Source organism: Vulpes lagopus, chromosome 13 (assembly GCF_018345385.1).
Source record: "Vulpes lagopus strain Blue_001 chromosome 13, ASM1834538v1, whole genome shotgun sequence".
NCBI classification, from domain to species: domain Eukaryota; kingdom Metazoa; phylum Chordata; class Mammalia; order Carnivora; family Canidae; genus Vulpes; species Vulpes lagopus.
In genome coordinates, this window is record NC_054836.1 from 56,267,870 (window position 1) to 56,287,780 (window position 19,911).

The 19,911-nt window shown below is 38.3% G+C and overlaps 1 protein-coding gene across 1 annotated transcript in view; it reads left to right on the forward strand.

Annotated features, from left to right (window-relative positions):
* Positions 1-19,911, forward strand: part of CFTR (CF transmembrane conductance regulator) — a 162,535-nt gene that overhangs the window by 114,479 nt on the left and 28,145 nt on the right. Inside the window, exons 19-22 of the mRNA XM_041728196.1 lie at positions 62-212; positions 1,150-1,377; positions 4,053-4,153; positions 13,322-13,576. Of these exons, the coding sequence (XP_041584130.1) occupies positions 62-212; positions 1,150-1,377; positions 4,053-4,153; positions 13,322-13,576 (735 nt within the window). The remainder of the gene's footprint in view (positions 1-61; positions 213-1,149; positions 1,378-4,052; positions 4,154-13,321; positions 13,577-19,911) is intronic.

Genomic DNA, 19,911 nt, shown 5'->3' on the forward strand with positions numbered 1-19,911 from the left:
ACCTTGCGCGTTACCAACGTGAAAACATTCACTCACCAAAGTGTTGTCTTTGATCTTGCAGTTGTTATTAATTGTGATCGGAGCAGTGGCGGTGGTGTCGGTTTTACAGCCCTACATCTTCCTAGCGACAGTGCCAGTGATAGCGGCCTTTATTATCCTGCGGGCCTACTTCCTCCACACCTCACAGCAGCTCAAGCAACTGGAATCTGAAGGTAGGGCCCTGCAAGGGCAGCCCTTGCCCTGGGAGATACCCACAAGGCTGCTTGTATTCTCTACCTGCTTCCCTCTGCCTACTTTTCCCATTCCCCCCAACCCCTACCCCCAACGGCTGTTAAACTCCTACATAATGTGACAATGACTTTTAAAAACACATGTGTATGCAAAAGGGTACAGTCAATTCCAAAGCACACATAGATGGTTTCTGCTAATGACCGTGAGACTTTATTCTGGCTTTAAAGCAAGTTATAAGGGTTGTAGTGTACAATGCTCATTCATCATGAACTTGTGTAAATTCAACTTTAAAACGATAGGGCTACTATTACTACTAAAGCTTTGTCTGGGCTCCCAAACAATACCAGGCACAATGTTTCACATACCCTTCCTGCTCTCCTGGGGTCTCCCTTTCTGTGTGCACCCCCCTACCCCGACCCCTGCCGCTCCCCGAGCACAGCCTGAGCTGTTGGGGAAGTACATCTCTCAGTAATGGCTTTGGCACCAGTGCACCTTCAGGGTTAAATCTCCAATGTGTTTCTATTGAAGGTTATTGTCTAAATGAAGTCACATAAACTTAAATAAATGGTCCCAAAAGAAAAACATGGTCTCTCAGCAATGATTAATATAGGATTGCTGGGGGCAGGGGGAGGCACGCAGTGAAAGCCAAGAAATATGAATAAAATATGGCATTGATTCTATAAAAAGTTCTCGTCCATGATGGCCTAGTAAAAAAAGGAGGCTAATTCATTAAAAACAACAGCAACAAACCAAATTGCATCTATTCAAGGTATGGCCCCGGTACGAAAACCCTCTAACGAATGACATTTAGTGTACGATTACCCTTTTTGAAGCTAATCTTTTTCAGGTCCCTGGTAGTAAGAATTTGCATCACGTCCTCACATGATTTGTGTTGTTTTCTATGGGAATATTTTGCAGGCAGGAGTCCAATTTTCACTCATCTTCTTACAAGTTTAAAAGGACTGTGGACACTTCGGGCCTTTGGACGCCAGCCTTACTTTGAGACTTTGTTTCACAAAGCTCTGAACTTACATACTGCCAACTGGTTCTTGTACCTGTCAACGCTGCGCTGGTTCCAAATGAGAATGGAAATTATTTTTGTCATATTCTTCATTGCTGTTACCTTCATCTCCATTTTAACAACAGGTGACATGAACTTTTTAACTATGTGACTGACCGTTCAATTGAAAACTTTATCAACCCCAAACTGCTACAGTCTTACTGGTTAAACATTTTAGGTATCTTTGAATAGATTTTTTGGGGGGGAGGGGAGAGGAGTTTATTAATCTTAAAATTCATCTATGGTGGGACAAATGATTTCTTTGAATTAGAGCTGTGTGATTTCAGCATTATAGTTCGAAAAGTAGACTCAGAGTGTACAATAACAAATCTGTGATTGAGAGAAAAAAAATCATCTTTTGACTCATATTAGTAAAGAATCCTGGCTTCAAAAATTATAGATCTTGTTTATTCAAGAGCTCGCTGAATAGGGGAAAAGAAACATCCCCATTTATACCCATATACACACAAAAATCCCCCTGCCTGGTAAATTGGTTTCTTTTAACCGCCATTTGGTGCAATTCATTACCCTAATGTGAATTTTACACGATGAAAAACTACCCTAGGGCAGCCCGGGTGGCTCAGCGGTTTAGCGCTGCCTTCAGTCCAGGGCCTGATCCTGGAGACTTGGGATCGAGTCCCACATCGGGCTCCCTGCGTGGAGTCTGCTTCTCCCTTTGCCTGTGTCTCTGCCTCTCTCTCTCTGTGTGTCTCTATGAATAAATAAAATCTTAAAAAAAAAAAAAAACTACCCTAGAAGTGAAATAACTTAGGTAGAAGTACCAGATTTTTAAAAATATAAATGTCTTGGATGCCTGCATTGGGCTCCCTGCAAGGAGCCTGCTTCTCCCTCTGCCTGTGTCTGCCTCTCTCTCTGTGTCTCTCATGAATACACGGATAATATCTTTAAAAAAAAAAGTCTTAAATTTTAGGGTCTTTGGGTGACAAACACAGTACCTTTCACCATGAGTAAAATGAAAATATATATGGACAAATAAGCTTTAATTTAAGAAGTTGAATTACTAAAAAAAAAAAAAAAAAAGTTGAGTTACTGAGTTAGACATGTTGAAGTAGGGCTATACATGTGACAGTGGACCCGGATTCACAGCACCTGCCACATCTAAGGGACAGTTTGGTTGTCCGAGTAGAATCCTGCTCCAGCAGAGTGCCACATGTGCTGGGGTCGCAGGGATGCCCCACGAGGCCCAGGGCAGGAGGCCCAGGAGCCTGCAAGGGAAACAGAGTAGGCGTAGACCGAGTGTTGCAAGATGCCTTTAGTTCAGGCCCTGTCCGTCAGAGCTGATTCTTAGCCAGAGTCAACGTTAGCCACACGTCTAATACCAGTCCTGCCTCTGCTGGCCTTCAGCTCCGGTAACTTGTACACATTAATCAGCTTCTCTAAGGCCTTCATTTTCTTCATATGTAAACACTCATAATAAGAGCACCTCTCCTATGGTTTGTGGTCTCTAGTGTTAAATGTGATCGTTTGTGCAAAACACTTAGTAGAGTGCCTGGCCCCTCGTAGACACCCATAAAGCTTATAGTATTTATTATTGTTATTATTATTAACATTTTATCTTACTCCCATCTTAACTTTCAGAATGAGTAATACACTGGGGCCCTGATAAATCTTACCTACTTAGAACAAATGATTTAGTGTTAAAAGCACATGCCTTCTATCTGTGGTTTGTCTTCTGTCAGAGGAAACGTGGAAGAAAAAATTTCAATTGATAATAATAGGACAAATTACTTCTCCCAATTTTAGAACCCAGTGACAATAATCTTCTCCTGTATTCCAGTTGCCGGGACTGACTCTCAACCGAGACTTGATAACCTAAAGTTTTAAGACCTTTCCTGGGGATCCCTGGGTGGCGCAGCGGTTTGGCACCTGCCTTTGGCCCAGGGCGCGATCCTGGAGACCCGGGATCGAAACCCGTGTCGGGCTCCCGCTGCATGGAGCCTGCTTCTCCCTCTGCCTGTGTCTCTCCTCTCTCTCTCTCTCTCTGTGACTATCATAAATAAATTTAAAAAAAAAAAAAAGACCTTTCCTGTTAGAAAATTTTTAGGACCATGAATTAGTGGTCCCCTCCAGCCCTGAAAACCATTTATTCTAATTAAACACTCAAGTATTGTTCTTCCTGGGTGAACTAGTCACTTTTTTGTTTCTTTGTTTAAACGTAGAAGTCAGTTTTCTCCCTTTCTCAATGGCAGACCCATGAGTTTTCACTTCCCCATGAAACCTGAAGTCCGCTCCTCCCACCCCCTGCCACCAAAGCATCTGATTAGCAGAGAAAGTCCTCCTCACAAAGGCAGGAGACGTATCTAAACATCTGGGTGCTGCTCAAACACACCTTTCTCCTGCTTTTGACTTCTTTGTGGAGGAGCTCATCTGGATATAGAAGTTTTTTTGCACCGTCCATCATAGTCGTTGAAGGTATGGTTACTTACAGAGTGGTAGAAGAGATGACCGCGGTATTGACCCGACACCAGCATCCCCTCAACAACTGAAACCTCTTCAAACAAGGACAACTCTTCCCTAATTGTCACTCTTTAATTTAGAACATTAGTTGAATACTTAACTGCATGCAGTACCTTATTACCGGTGGTACATGCTCTGGTGAACTAAGACGAAAGATGGTTGAGATGAGCACAAAACTGGAATGTAACTTGAATAGGACATACGCCCTGGGAGCAGCACAAAGTGGCTCACCGAAGAGAGAAATAACTATAAAGCCTGTTTATATGTTTTTCCCCACCTATAGGTGAAGGAGAAGGAACAGTTGGTATTATTCTAACGTTAGCCATGAATATCATGGGTACGTTGCAGTGGGCTGTAAACTCCAGCATAGAGGTGGACAGCTTGGTAAGTAATTATTATTTTTTAACTTTTGTGAAAAAGTTTGGACAAACCAGAAAGTATCGGTGATGACATAAGGGACAACTACTTACCCAACCCCCAGTTAAGGAACAGAACATCACCGATAAATCGAAGGCTACTGTGTCTCTCACATTAGACCCGTATCCTTTCCTTCCTCCACATAGACAGCCACTCTCAAGATCCTGTGCTGCGGTGAAAACTCCCGGGCAATGATTTTTCTGGGACAGATAGACAGGTGTGGCATGACTGGGTCCCAGAATTCACCCGCATTCAGCTTCACCACATGGGGCCGAATTGTTCTCAGATATCTGGTGTCAGGTCCTACTCCCATCAAGAGCGTGTAAGGGTTCTCATTGGTCTGTAGCTTCTGCAACACTTGAGGTCGCTGGACCTCTTAATTTTGGCAGATGGGAAGTGATCACTAAGGAGATAGCACTGCTTGATACATATTTATTGGCTTTCTCTTCCGTTAGCTTATTTCTGTCAACTGCTGAGTGTTTTTCTTAATTGGTTCACAAGAGTTTATGAATTCTGGGGCAACGGTCAGTTCTGTCTATTTTTAAACACAGTCCTCTGGTCAATGGCTCAGCTTCCAGTGTCTTGATGAAAGGAAGCTTTTAAGTTGAATAAAGTTAATTTCATGAATCGTTCCCTTTATGTTTTGAGGTCTTGTCTAAGAAACCCTTTTCTGTCTTGGGTTTTCCAGTTGCTCAGCATTGCATTTTTCATAGTATTCTTCGGTTGTTGTTTTTTTTTTTAATGTTTTAAATTTCCAGTCTTTAGCGATAGCTCCTTTCTCATTCCTAGAGTGTTTCTTTTTGCTTTGCTTTCTCTCTTTTTGTTTAATACTCCCCCTCACTTTATGTACTCTGATAGTGTGTACAAAGACCGTGTTTTGGTTTTGTTCTGTCTCTTGTCTTGGTTTCTTGGAATGCGCAGCCTGCAGTAGCATATAACTGAGTGAACACCATCAGGGGCACACACACCCCATGGCAGCAAGAGTGGGAGATAAAAGGAAGAAAGGCAGATTTCCCACTTTGAGTTTAAAAGATACATGGTTTTCATGAATCGCATTATCATTAACTTTTATTAGTCCGCCTAGAATAGTGTATTTAAAATCAATCATCCATTACTGCGTTTGCAGAGAGCCTAGAGGGCCAAGTTAATGACCGTATATAAAACGCTGCCATCACACTTTCTCCTAAGTTCCTTCTCCATTCTCCGAGGTAGATCCCATGGTCCCAGGATGCATTCGTTCATTCAGCTGTGACAGTTTTCTAACCCATTCCTATCAGAATGAGTATCCTCATAGGGCGTCCGGGTGGCTCAGGGGGTTGGGGGGACACCCTTGACTTTGGCTCAGGTCATGATCATGGGGTCCTGAGATTGAGCCCTGTGTTGGGTTCCGCCCTCAGGGAAGAGTCTGCTTCTGTCCCCTCCCCCCTCCCCCTGTTCACATGCTCTCTCTCTAAAATAAATAAGTAAATAAATCTTAAAAAAAAAAAAAAGAACAAATATCATCTTTAAAAATATCTCTAGGGGAAAAACAAAACTTTTCATGCCCTGTTTCTCCCCACGTGTCTTAATATTTTATGTAAGCAAAGCATTTTAAAAATTCATTGACATGTAATTCAACCCTAACATGATTCATAATAGGGTCTCTCTCTTTTCCTTGAACATTATTTTTGGGGGTTTGGCCAGCTTTTTCAGTGACTCCATTTATCTCTCTTCACTTAACTCTTAATGCTTTTGGGTTTGGATCTCATAGATGTACTTAGAAATGTTTCTGTTGGAAAATAGCAGGAGAAGAGTGGATCAGTATTGTGCCTGCATTTATTTAATTTTTTTTTGTTCAAACTCTCTACTATGTTGACTTTACAATTAAAATTCTTATATACTTCACTTCGTTATCTAAAACTATCTCTACACCTTGTATATTCCCAGTTCTTTTACTGACTTAATTTTCTTGGTTTATGAAGCCTCTATACATTTGATGTTGAAGCCTTTGGCCCATTTCTATTCTGCATGTCCAACCTCCACTAAAGTTTCTTTCATTTTTTTTTTCCCCACTAAAGTTTCTTTAAGGTATTTTTACTTCTCTGGTTTTGTGCATGGGCATCCTGAGCTTTGTAACCTGTGTTTTGACATTGTGTCTTTCATCTTTTGGCATAAAAGAATCTTTGCAAAGAACTATTTATTATAACACAGTCTATGGAAAGGATCAATATTTATATTTGATTTCATTTTAAAAAGTCGTGTTCTTTTGTTTGAGTATCAAAGTGGTCATGTTCGTTTTCATTTCCCTGCCAAATGGTACAAGCGGTCTTCCCTTGTGGGCATTCTTCTAATTATTGATTCCCATCATACTGCTTTTACCGACACACCTACCAGAGTGGTATAGTGATCTTTTCATTTTCACCTGACATGTGTTGAGGGTAGGAGAGGAGACAGCCGTGCCCTCAGATTTCACCTCTGTGTGATGTTAACCCTGAAGGTTCTTGTGACCTCTGAGGGAGAAATCCGATGTGTTCTCGTGTTACATTACTGAGTGTCTTAACTGAATTTAGATCCGAGTTTAAATGCAGTAAACAGGGTGTTTCATTTGATTTCTACTTCCAGTTTTCCAGTGTAGAGCTACTTAGGAAAAGAAAAAGTATCTTTAGACTTAGAATATTTCATTTACGTATCTGTCCTAGTTTAGACAGAGGTACGGAATCAAACATTAGCGGAACTATGAAGTAATAGAAACAGCAGGATGACTTTTCTTTCACTGCTCATCAGGTGCTTACACCAGGTGCCCGGCTGTTATTAGCCTTGGGCCAGTAAGGGCAGTAGTTGGGTGATAGCCCTTCCTCACGGTTACTTCATGTCCCTCTGTATTTGTAACTGCCTACACATCTCGGTTATCGGCTCTCCAAGCTGACCAAAAGCCCTTCGACTGCATTTTCCTAATAAATTCTTTATTATAGTCCCTAAGATAGCTCTTTCCCACCTTCTTATCTTTTCTCTGGAGCTCCAGTAATTCCACTCCCTGCACTCTCAGCCCTTGACCTTGCTACATACTTCATAGAAAGAACCAGATGCAACCAGAAAGGATTTCCTTGTTTCTCTCCACCAATTGCATCAGCCTGCTGCACCTCTCTACTGGTACGCTCTGCCTCTGTGTCCTTGTTCCTATTTCAAGGCCAATAATATGCAATTACCTGCTCTTTGTGGGGCCTCTCTCCCCATCATAAAACTACCTCCCCTTGATGTCTAACTAACACCTCTTTTCTTTGATCTATTTATAGCACAACTGCTTGTAAGAGGGCCCGGCTCCATTTCCTCCTTCCCATTCTTGCCACAGCCACTTCACTTGGTTTGCATCAGCCCCATGACTCATGATCAACGTCTTGCCAGAGCCGATGTCTTCGTCTCGCTTACCCTCTCAGCAGTCCTTATGCCACGGACAAATCCCTCTTCTCTCACTACCATCATGCTCCTCTGGCCTGTCTCTGCTACCTCTCTGGTTCCTCCTTAGTTCTCCTTGCTGGGCCTTCCTCTTACAGATCTCTGGACATTAGCTGTATTCCAGCCGTCTTCTGTCTCTGTTCTCTAGCTGCTACCATACAACTCCGTGCTTTAGAAACCATCTCTCGGGACGCCCAGGTGGCTCTGTGGTTGAGCATCTGCCTTGGGCCTAGGGCATGATCCTGGGGTCCTAGGATCAAGTCCCGCATCGGCCTCCCCACAGGGAGCCTGCTTCTCCCTCTGCCTCTCTGTGTCTCTCATGGATGAATAAATAAAATATTAAAAAAAAAAAAAAGGTAAGTGACTGTCTCTCAATCACTCATTTGTAACTCTGGTTGAGACCATCCCCATCCTCTCGGAAGATACACGACCAACTTGATGCCTCTGTATGGTTAGAAAGCACAGTGATAAGAATGTCTTCCAGTAAGCTTGACATTTGGGGGCCTAAGTTCTTGTTTGGAATCTCCTCAAAATACCACACTGGGGTATCAGGAGGCCATTAAAAGGGAACAAATCTTCTATTCTACCTACTAACTTGTCTGGCTTTATATAGTAGTGAAAAAAATCATCTGAACGTTGTCACCTTATGAATGACATAGTTTAATAGGTTGTGAATCACCCCAGAAATTTTTTAAAAATAGTAAAATTATCAGAGAGTCAAATTTATTAATGCCCACTGGAAACCCCCATTTTAGGGAATTTCCAGTTATTTCAGTTGATAGCACGATGTTTTAAACTGTGTTATTTCAAATTCACTCTTCATTTCAACATGAATCGTGTATATGTCTGTCTATTTCACTTGTATATTTTATTCTATTTCGTAGATAGGGTGAAAAAAAGAAGTGTTAATTCATTTTAACTGCATACCTCAAGTACTATATGAATTACAGTTGTTATTGCTAAAGCTATTATTTTAACTTTTTTGTATTTTAACAAATCTGTGTACTGATTTATATTCTTTGGATTCATGAGATACCTGCCATTTTTAGAACCCTAAAGCTTTTCTCTGTCCTGTTGTTAGCTACACAAGCATTGTGTATCTTAAACAGGAATGTGTAACTATATTTCTGCCTCTGTGAATGAACGAAAATTAAATAAATCAGAGTTAGAATGGGTGCAGAGGTGATGTTTCAACTTTAACAATACCAAGCCATCTGATGACTAATAGATTACCCATGCTCCAAGTCTGTTTGAATGAGGCAGTTGACAGTTCATGTATTTTCAGGACTATCACTTAGGGAGCACAACTAAGACATCTGAGCATAGGAATAGTGTCCTGCTTCCCTAATTCTCTAACTACAGCAGCTGATAAGACAGGCCTGTGGCACTGTGTGTTCCTAATAGCACAAGAAGAAGGAAGCCACCAAGATGAGCTGGGGAGGCTGTGTATCTGCAGGGCTCACATTTAGATTCCAGTTAAGGAGGCTCCAGACAGTTCTTGCCAGAGTGATGCAATCTGAAAAGAGTTTTCTGTCAATAGAAACTCCCTGTTTCTCCTTTATCCTTTTATTGCCTGTGTTTATTTTGGATTCCAGGAAAGATCAAGTGACTGATGGTACAGTGGCCACCAAGAAATCTGGCTTCTCTTTGTTGCTTCTGGCGCCTAATTCTCTTGTATTGAAAGCAGTTTTCGCTCTAAGAATTTGAGGGGAGGATTCAGTTCTCCTATCTCTTCCCCTTCTTTCGATAGTCTCTTGATATTTCTCTTTGTTTTTCTGTTCTCACGAGGCTTTGCGACATGCTTCACCTTCATGACATCTGTCCCAAGACTTCTTTTCATCCAAACATGTTCTTTCTGTCCTGCAGAGTGGCTTTTCTACTCTGCATTCCACGCTGGCATTATCACCAGGATGCTGAGTGGCCTTAGGCAAGTCACGAGCCCCCTGAGGGCTTCACTTTTCTCTTTGAGAAAGGTAACAGTTTGGGTAGAGGTTTTCTAAGGTCCATGTCAGCTCTGACATTCTTTTCTGAATCCTTTTCATATGAAATATTTCAAGTCTTGATTGGCATGCATGCATGTAGGCCTGATGCCAGATGCCCCCAGGAATCAGACCTGTCACCCTCCCTGACAGCTAAACTCCAGTGATTAAGTCGCCTACCGCTGCACTTGTCAGAGCGGATCAAAGAACTGAACCCGTGTGTTACTAGAGCCAACAAAGGGAGAGAAAATGCCCTTGAGATGTTCTAGAGTCTTGAACTAGTAGGAGAGGCTGATGAGAGCCATAAAGGATTGCTAGAGTGTTAGAAAGTTTGGAAATTTTGTTGGCTTTGTGCATGTGACTTTAACTTCCTGGGTTTAGATTTTTTTCACTTGTACCAAGAATGAATAGATCAGATCAGAGGTTCTCAACCTCAATGGCACACGAGGAACCTTTAGAAAAATACAGATTCCTCAGGGTCCTATAAGATCCATTATATCAGTCCTTTTGATCAGGGGCAGGGTGACGGACATGATGTCTATCTATATTTTGAAGTGTTTCAGGTAATTCTAATGTGCACCTAGACTTGTGAATCACTGGATTAGATGATCTCCAATATTCATTTTACCTCTGATTTTTTGGTGTGTTGTAGCAGGGGGTCAGCAGATATTTTCTATAAAGGGTCAGATACTATTTTCAGCTTTTTGAGCTCTATGGTGTCTATGGCAACTACTCAGCCTTTGTAGGGCAAAGCTAATGTAAACAATTGGGTGTGACTGGTTTTGGCCATTGAGCCATAGTTTTGCTGATCTCTGGTCTATGGAATAGAATTTACTTTGGAATTGATGGATCACCAGCAAATCATTTTTGCCCTATATATTAACATATATTTGTTATATATATGTAGCTATACATAAAGGAAGATGCTTAGTACCAGGACTTTGGAGAAGCTAAAATATTTCAAAATTAAGATGCTTAGAGAAAATCTTATTAAAATTGTATAAACTTTGAAAAAAATTTTGATGTGGTGTTTTAGACTCCTTGAGATTTCCTTTGAAATACTTTTAATGGATATCACATGGACCCAGTTTTATTTATCAAGCACTTGCTGATGGCTTGTCATGTGCTTTTAAAAAATAATACCAGGTAGAGTGTAAGTAAGTTCAGGTTCAAGTAATAATATTCATGTGGCTCAGAATTTTCAAACTATCCATCTCTGGCTCCAAAAGTTAATTTTTGAAACTTGAAAGACCAGAATTGATTTTCTCTACTCTGGTTCTGTTGTGGCTTCTCCATTAAAAAGCAGTGGAAGTAGAATGTGCCACTTGGAGAGCCTGTGAGGTACAAGAAGTTAGTAATTTATAATATTGTCTGGCTGCATCATCTTTTCAGTAATAGCATTTCAGTGGTTGCAAAAGTGGCCACAATGCAGGTGTCTGCACTAGCCACATTTTCTCTTCATCAGAAAGTGTTCTAACCTGCTGAATTGAATGAGTTTCTGCTCAGATGCTGTGATGAGTGCCCATGGCTGAGATGAACTTGTTCTTGGTCAGGGACATTTGGCTATGCTGTGAGTAGCTATAATAGCCTGTCTCAGGGTCACTTTAAGCAAACTAGACTATATGAAAGATGATTGAGCTGAAAAGTTAGTTTTACATTCTATTTACTACATTTAAATGTCATTTTCTAATAATACTACATATAATTTTGAGTCATTTAGGTAACAATATTTAAGTGTTTTGCTTACCATGTGGAAGTATTAAAATATGATGGATTTTTGTTAGATTGTGTCTTTCTTGATATATTTAACAAAGACTAGTCTAGAATTCTTCACAGCATCGACATGCAAAAAATGTCTTTATTTTATGAAATTAAGTTTCATTTCTTTCAATCATTTCAAGAACATAATATTATTCTTTTGCAGGGTAAGTACAATAAAATATTTTAAATGCATTTGAGCTATTTTTCTGGCAGTTCCATCTGAATGGTAGTTACAATTCTAATTGATCTTTCAGACCTTGTATAGGCTAGCAAATTTCTAGGAAAATTAATGACAATGTAATGCAAAAGTATGCTTTAATTAAAAAAAAAAAAACTGAATCAGGATTTAACAACCTCTGAAAGTCACCTGTAATTTGGAATTGAAAACATTATGTGTGAGAGCCACTCTAGAGTTATTTATAATGGATGTGGGCTTTGGATACTTTTCCATTAACAATGGGTTTGATTTAAAAAAAATTCTCCTCTTGAATCTTGAAAAATTATTGAAGATGATATGAAGATTTTTCAAGATGAAAAAAAGTAAAGCAAGAAAATTACTAGATGGAAGAACTTCACAAACAGCAAACTTGATCAATAGCATGTGAAACCAGCAATACAATTACATTGCTAATAAGATGGAATTTTTAATGTTCAATCAAGGATCAATATTTAAATTCCTCTGATTTATTTACCAATAATTCCACATTAAAGATGATAAAAATTTCCTGTCCCATGTTTTGATAATGAAAAATAGTAATAATAGAAGCAAATGCCCTGAATACATTTCTTTCCACCTTCCTTTATTTTGCAAAAGATATCATTTTTAATCTAAGCCTTAACTATAACTAAGGCTATAAATTAACATTGTAAAGGAGAGGGTTGAATTTTGACTGAGGAAAGCCAGAATCACTAATTACTTTTCAGACCAAAAAAAAAAGCAATCAATTTCCTTGCAGGAAGCTAGTAATTCCTGGGAAGGGCTAAGTCATCAAGGATATCTATTAAAAATAGAAATTGAGTGAATTCAAAGTCTTCAACTCTCTTGTTATTAATTTATTTATTCATATATGTAATCATTCACATATTCATTCCTTTATGAATTTTTCAAATATTTATTAAGTGCCTATTATTTGCAAGGCTATTTTAAAAATTAAATTCCAAATTGCAATAAATCATAACTATCCAGAGGTATATGTTCTTTTTGAAGAATTTAAGCAGCTTTAAGAAATACATGAGCTCTTTTATTTCTGTGTACATTAAAGGTGTACTTTATTAAATGTTACATGAATAGATTTATAGAGCAATTGTGTATTTAATTTCATATATAATTTTTATATACAGTGACATTTTCCTCAGCAATGGAAATTGATCTGTAAGTAATTTGTATTAAAAATGTAATTATTTACCACAGATATAGAAGAGTGACTTAAATTTGTTTGAAGATTATTGTGAGGTCATTCAAAATTTACTGAGCATCAAGGGTCCACTTGCCACCCAGTTGACCCAGAGAATTATAGACACTTTCTAAGGCAGTTTGAGAGGTGAGAATCTTCAGTAGTGGTTTTGAGGTGTGGAATGTTTTATTATAATATACCAGTTGTACAACAGTGTGCAGTGTTGCTCATAGTTGAAGAAAAAATTTCCCCTTGACATCATCCATTCCTTTGAGTATAGTTTGTCTATTGATGTGTGGCTTGCATAACTGAGAATTAAATGATCACAAAAATAAACAGGTCTATACAGAGCCCATTTATATAAATCCTAGTTAATTCTCTTTGGTTAAGCTTTTAATTATATCCAATTATTTCCTGTTAGTTCATTGAAAAACCTCCTGACAAATAACCAGGTGACGACGAGCAGCGTCACATCTTACATGTTATTTTGTAAGGAAACATCACACTAATTATGACATTGCCTGCAGGTATTAAGCAAACAAAAATAAAATATTGTTATTTCATTTCAGATGCGATCGGTGAGCCGAGTCTTCAAGTTTATTGACATGCCTACAGAAGAAAGTAAACCACCTACCAAGTCATTCAAACCATCCAAGGATGCCCAGCTCTCAAAAGTTATGATTACTGAGAATCGGCATGTGAGGGAAGATGATATCTGGCCCTCAGGGGGCCAAATGACTGTCAAAGACCTCACAGCAAAGTATATAGATGGTGGGAATGCCATATTAGAGAACATTTCCTTCTCAATAAGTCCTGGCCAGAGGGTGAGATTTAAATATTCTTTGCTTTGTTTGACCTGTGTTTAGTAAGTAAATCTCGGTAGCCTCAAGCAATGTCTTGGTAAAGTCCATTGGTAGCATTATTATTATTACAGACCAGGCCTATATTGAATACACATATTTCAAGTTATTAAATATGAAGCCAATATTTTTTCAAGATGACACATCTGGAAAGAAGTTGCTATAGCCGATGTCAAAGAGTTGACTGCCTGTGCTCTCTTCTAGGATTCTTATGGTTTCAGGTCTCACATTTAGGTCTTTGATCCATTTTGAATTTATTTTTGTATCTGGTGTAAGAAAGTGGTCCAGTTTCATTCTTCTGCATGTGGCTGTCTGTTTCCTCAGCATCCTTTGTTGAAGAGACGGTATTTCTTTTCATTGGATGTTCTTTCCTGCTTTGTCAAAGATTAACTGACTACATAGCTGTGGGTACAATTCGGAGTTTTCTATTGTGTTCCATTGATCTATATGTCTATTTTTATGCCAGTAAAATAATGTCTTGATCACTACAGCTTTGTATTGTAATATAATTTGAGGTCTGGAATTGTGATTCCTCCAGCTTTGCTTTCTTTTTCAAGCTTGCGTTGGCTCTTCGGGGTCTTTTGTGGTTCCATAGAAATTTTAGGATTGTTCTAGCTCTGTGAAAAATGCTGTTGGTATTTTGATAAGGGATTGCATTAAAAGTGCAGATTGCTCTGGGTAGTAGAGACATTTTAGCAATATTTGTTTTTCCAATCCATGAGCGTGGAATGTCTTTTGATTTGTTGTGTCATCTTCTGTTTCTTTCATCAGTGTTTTCTAGTTTTCAGAGTACAAGTCTTTCACCTCTTTGGTTAGGTTTATTCCTAGGTATTTTACTATTTTTGGTACAGTTGTAAATGGGACTGTTTTCTGAATTTCTCTTTTTGCTGTTTCATTATTGGTGTATAGAAATGCAACAGATTTCTGTACATGCTTTAGTACCCTGCAACTTTACTGAATTTTTTTCGCAGTTTTTTTGGATAGGATCACGTGGATTTTCTATATAGAGTATTATGTCATCTGCAAATAGCGAAAGTTTTACTGCTTTTTACCAATGGATGCCTTTTATTTCTTTTTGTTGTCTGATTGCTGTAGCTAGGACTTCCAGTACTGTGTTTAATAAAAGTGGTGAGAGTGGGAGAGTGGACATCATTGTCTCGTTCCTGACCTTAGGGAAATAGTCCTGTTTTTCCCCATTAAGTATGATATTGGCTATCGGTTTTTCATAGATGGCCTTTATAATGTTGGTATGTTACCTCTAAACCTACTTTGTAGAGGGTTTGTATCATGAATGGATGTTGTACGCCATCAAATGCTTTTTCTGTGTCTATTGAAATGTTCATATGGTTCTTCTCTCTTATTGATATGATGTATCATCGTTGATTAATGTTGATTGATATGTGAATATTGAACCATCCTTGCAACCAAGGAATAAATCCCACTTGGTCATGGTGAATAATTCTTTTGAATGTATTGTTGAATTTTGTTTGCTAGTATTTTGTTGAAGATTTTTGCATTTATGTTCATCAGTGATATTGACTTGTAGTTCTTTTTTTTTGTGTGGTGTCCATATCTGGTTTTGGTATTAGGATAATGGTGGCCTCATAGAATGAATTTGGATGGGTTTTTTTGTTGTTGTTTGTTTTTCCTTTTCTATCGTCTCTTCTTGAGAAGATGTATTAACTCTTCTTTAAATGTTGGTATAATTCACCTGTGAAGCCATATGGTTGGTCCTTGCCTTTTGTTTTTTGGGAGTTTTTTGATTACTGATTCAGTTTCTTTGCTGGTTATAATTCTGTTCAAATGTTCTATTTCTTCCTGTTTCAGTTTTGGTATTTATATGTTTGTAGGAATTGCTTATTTCTTCTAGGTTGTCCAATTTGGGGCATATACTTTTTGATGATATTCTCTTATGATTGTTTGTATTCCTGTGGTGTTGGTTGTTATTTCTCCTCTTTCATTTGTAATTTTAGAGTGAAAACAGTTTTAAATCAGCACAAATGGAAAGAGTAGGTTTTAGATTGAATTTGTCCCTTCTATTAGAATGAGGTTATGTACATTAGAACTATGTAAAATTAATTATTTGCCTTTGTCCCTCCCTTGCATTGAGAAAACACACAATTACGTTTTCTCTTTTGCTTTGCACATCAGTGAGTGCCACAAGTAGCTGAAAACGTCCTTGGGACCACCAGGACAGATTCCAAAAGTGATGTCAAGTTACAAACAATAGCAGCAAATAAGTTGACATAAACCAGAGTGAGCAGCCTTGGTAAATTATTTCCTTTCCCTCCTCCTGACATCTTCCCAACCCTTTGCTTCACTGATGCTAACTTGCATGCTAAATTAAATCCAACCGAGTCCTACGAGTGTGACAATTTGCAGAGTCCTCATTTCTGTAGGTAGTTTCCTTGATGTGAGAGTAATAATAAGAGCTGCTGTAAAATGAGGAAGAAGCAGTATGCTTAGGCATTTCATGTTCTCAGAAACTTTATATAGAAAATAGGCCATATGTGTTCACTAACTATTCTTTGCAAGGAACGGTAGGTGCTCTGAGGGAATTGAAAATTACTTACGTAAGGCTATGGATCTTGCCATCCAAAGAGAGAAGCTAATGTTTATCAAGTGCTTATCATGTTCTAAGCACTGTCTAAAGACATTTCTTTGCTATCACATTTGATCTTATTATAATCCCAAAGGTAGATACTATTACCCATTTTGTGCAGTGGAAGAAACTGAAGTTCAATTAAGTGAGTGAGTTAGCAGGGATCTTAAACTCAGATCTGTCTGACTTTAAAATTCTTTTTCACCTGCTTCCCTTAAAAGTAAAAAAAGAAGGAGCCAAAGGAGAGAGAGAGAAAGGAAGAGAGAAAAAGAGATATCTGTCCCAGAAGATGACCCTCTAAGGGGAAATGCAAGATCCAGTAAGAACTGAAGCAGATCACTGTGAAGTTAACAAAGCTTAAATTTCAGAGTTTACTTGCCTGAACCCCTTCCAAGGCCATGTACTTAATTTTATATTTCTAATTTTGAAATCTTTATTCTTGGAAAGAACTCCTCCTCCATATTGTATAAGCCTCAGGTTCCAAAAACCCTTGTTATACCCTTTAATAAAAGATACATAGGTATAATGCAGAGGCAAGGAGGAAGCAGTTAGTATCAGTTGGCTGGGAGTTGTGCTATTCAGGGAAAGTTTTCCACAGGAAGTGGCATTTAGGAGGAGACTTTGAGACTTGAACTGTATATTTGAACAAGCAAAGGTGAGTGAAAAAGGGTAAGCAGAGGGAATAATTGAAGGCATGGGGCATGTACAGGAAACAACGACTAGTTTGGTCAGATTGGAGGATGCATAAAGGATAAAGTGGAAGACATACCTAGAGCAAAATAATGGGAATTATTGATCTTGGGAGCTGAAGTAACAAAGGAAGTTGAAGACTCAGAAAATCTTACTCAGTTTTGCTCCTGAGTAGTCTTTGGTCATCTTCAAGAGAGCAGGGATTCTCAAAGTGTGGTTCCCTGGACGAGGATCATCTATATCACTCAGGAACTTGTGAGAAATGCATATTTGTGGCCTCATTCAACCCTACTGAGTAAGAACTCTGGGTGTATAAGGACAGTAGTCGGTATCACTGATACATTCCCTTCCAAGAATGAGAGCCCGGTTTAAGACAGTCATTAGGTATAGAGAAATAAAGGTAGAAGTTCAACTGCAAAGTGTTAGGGAATGGGGGAGTACTGAAATGAAGAGTTCTGTAGAGCACTGACATTGGTGTGGGAAAGGGCAGGCAAGACCACCTGCCTAAGAGGATGGCTATATGGAGGCTCTTTTGCCTTTGCACTATAGAGATTTTGGTTGTTTTGTTTTGTTTTGTTTGTTTTTTGAGACAGAAGGAAAGCAGATAGCTGGGGTTAAAGAGAAAGATGAGTAAAGGGTTGGGCAATTAAGATCTTTAAAAAAAAAAAAAAGAGTTGGGAAACTGCAGGTGTTCATGTTATACAGCCTTGATCTTTTAAGTCCATGATAAGGCAAAGTCATGGGAATTGAGTAATGTCAGTCCTCTTACTTTGTTTTTCTTCTTCAGTATTGTGTTGGTTACTCAAGATCTTTTGCATCTCCATATAAACTTTAGAATCAGCTTGTCAGCTCCACAAAATAACTTGCTGATATTTTGACTGGGATCACATTGAATCTATAGATCAAGTTGGGAAGAATTGATATCTTGACAATACTGAATCTTTCTTTTCACGAACATGGACCATTTCTCTATTTACCTACTTTTTCTTTGAGTTCATTCATCAGAATTTTGTGGTGTTTCTCATCTAGATTTTGTATATTATATTTTCTTACATTTATATCTAAGTATTTTGTTTTGGGAGTGCTAATGTAAATGGTAATATGTTTTTAATTTCAAATTCCACTTGTTCATTGCTGGTATTTAGCAAAGGAATTGATTTTTGTATATTAACCTTGTATCCTACAACTTTGCTGTTAACACTTATTAGTTCCAGGAATTTTATTGCTGATTCTTCTAGATTTTCTATGTATATGATAATGTCATTTGTGAACAAAGACAGTTTTGTTTCTTTCTCCCCAATCTGCATGCTTTTAATTTCCTTTTCTGGTCTTAATGCCTTAGCTGGACTTTCCAGTATAATGTGGAAAAGGAGTTATGAGAAAGGATATCCTTGCCTTGTTCCTGATCTTAGCAGGAAGTCTTTTGAGTTTCTCACCCTTACGTGCAATGTTAACTAGAGGGTCATTATAGATGTCTTTTTCAAGTTAAGGAAGTTCCCCTTTATTCCTACTCTGCAGAGTTTTTCTCAGGAATTAGCATCGGATCTTGTCAAATGAATTCTGCATCTATTGATACAAATTGTGATTTTTCTTAGTTTAGGCCATTGGTAGAGTAGATTATATTCATTTTGAATTTTGAACCAACCTTGTGTATCTGGAATAAATTACACTTGGTCATGGTATATAATCTCTTTGTACGTTGTTGGATTGGATTTGCTAATACTTTGTTGAAGATTTTTGGTTCTATGTTCATGAGAAATGGTCTCTAATGTCTTTGCCTGCTTTTGGTTGTTGTTGGTGGTTCTTAATGTAGGCCTCATAGAATAGTTAGGAAGTATTCCCTCTGCTTCTATCTCCTGGAAGAATTTGTAGAGGATTGATAGAATTTCTACTTTAAATATTTGATAGAATTCACCAGTGAATCTATCTGGACCTGGAGATTTCTGAATTGGAAGGTTGTTAAGTATTGATAAAATTTCTTTAAAAGATATATATGCCTACTTAGATTGTCTATTTCTTGTGTGACTGTTGGAAGATTGTATCTTTTGAGGAATTGGTACATTTCGTGTAGATTTTCAAATTGCTGGACATGTAGTTGCTTATAGTATTACTTTATTATTCTCACATGATGGGATGCGCAGTGATGTCCTCTCTTGCAATTCTAATATAAGTAATTTGTTTAATTACTAATTCCCTTGTTTTCTTAGTTAAGCCTGGCTAGAAGCTTATTAATTTTATTGATCTTATCTAAGAACCAGCTTTCACTGATTTTCTCTACTTATTTCCTATTTTCAACTAGGTGATTCTGCTCTAATTTTTACGATTTCTCTTCTGCTTTCTTTTAATGTAACTTACTCTTCTTTTTCTAGTTTCCCATAGTAGAAACTTAGACTATTGATTTTAGATTTGTCTTCTTTTCTAATATATGCCTTTAATCCTATAAATTTCCCTCTGTACTGCTTTCACTGCAGCCACAGGATGAGCTGTGAGTTGGAGTTGGGTATTTTCCTTCCCTAGATCAGTTGGGTTCCAATAAAAACCCCAGTAGGTCAAGCTCTCATAAAATAGCTTCTCTTGAGGGCAGTCTTATGAAGAACTGAATGCTCTGGAGTATTACAAAATTGTTGCTTTCTCCCTCCTCCTACTGGATCCATCAGGGATTTTTCTGTGTTTTTCACTGTGAAATGGTAAACATCCTTGGGCTCCTGGAGGTAATATTCACAAAATGGCCCTTCTACAAATGACCTCCCCCTGACTTTTTTGCCCTCAGACTTGTCCACATTGACCCTCCAGTAATTTGTCAGTTACAGTTTAGAGATTTTTACCGATTCTGGTTTCTGTGAACTTTCTGATCATGGTTTCTTCTCTCATAAATTGTGATTCTCTATATCTGTGTGTCTTTCCATTTATGGTGGTTATGGTTTGTTCCGTGTCTTCACTCTCTAACAGATGGAAGAATTTTGATTTTTCAGTTTGCTCAGCTTTTTACTTGTTAGGACAAAGTGAT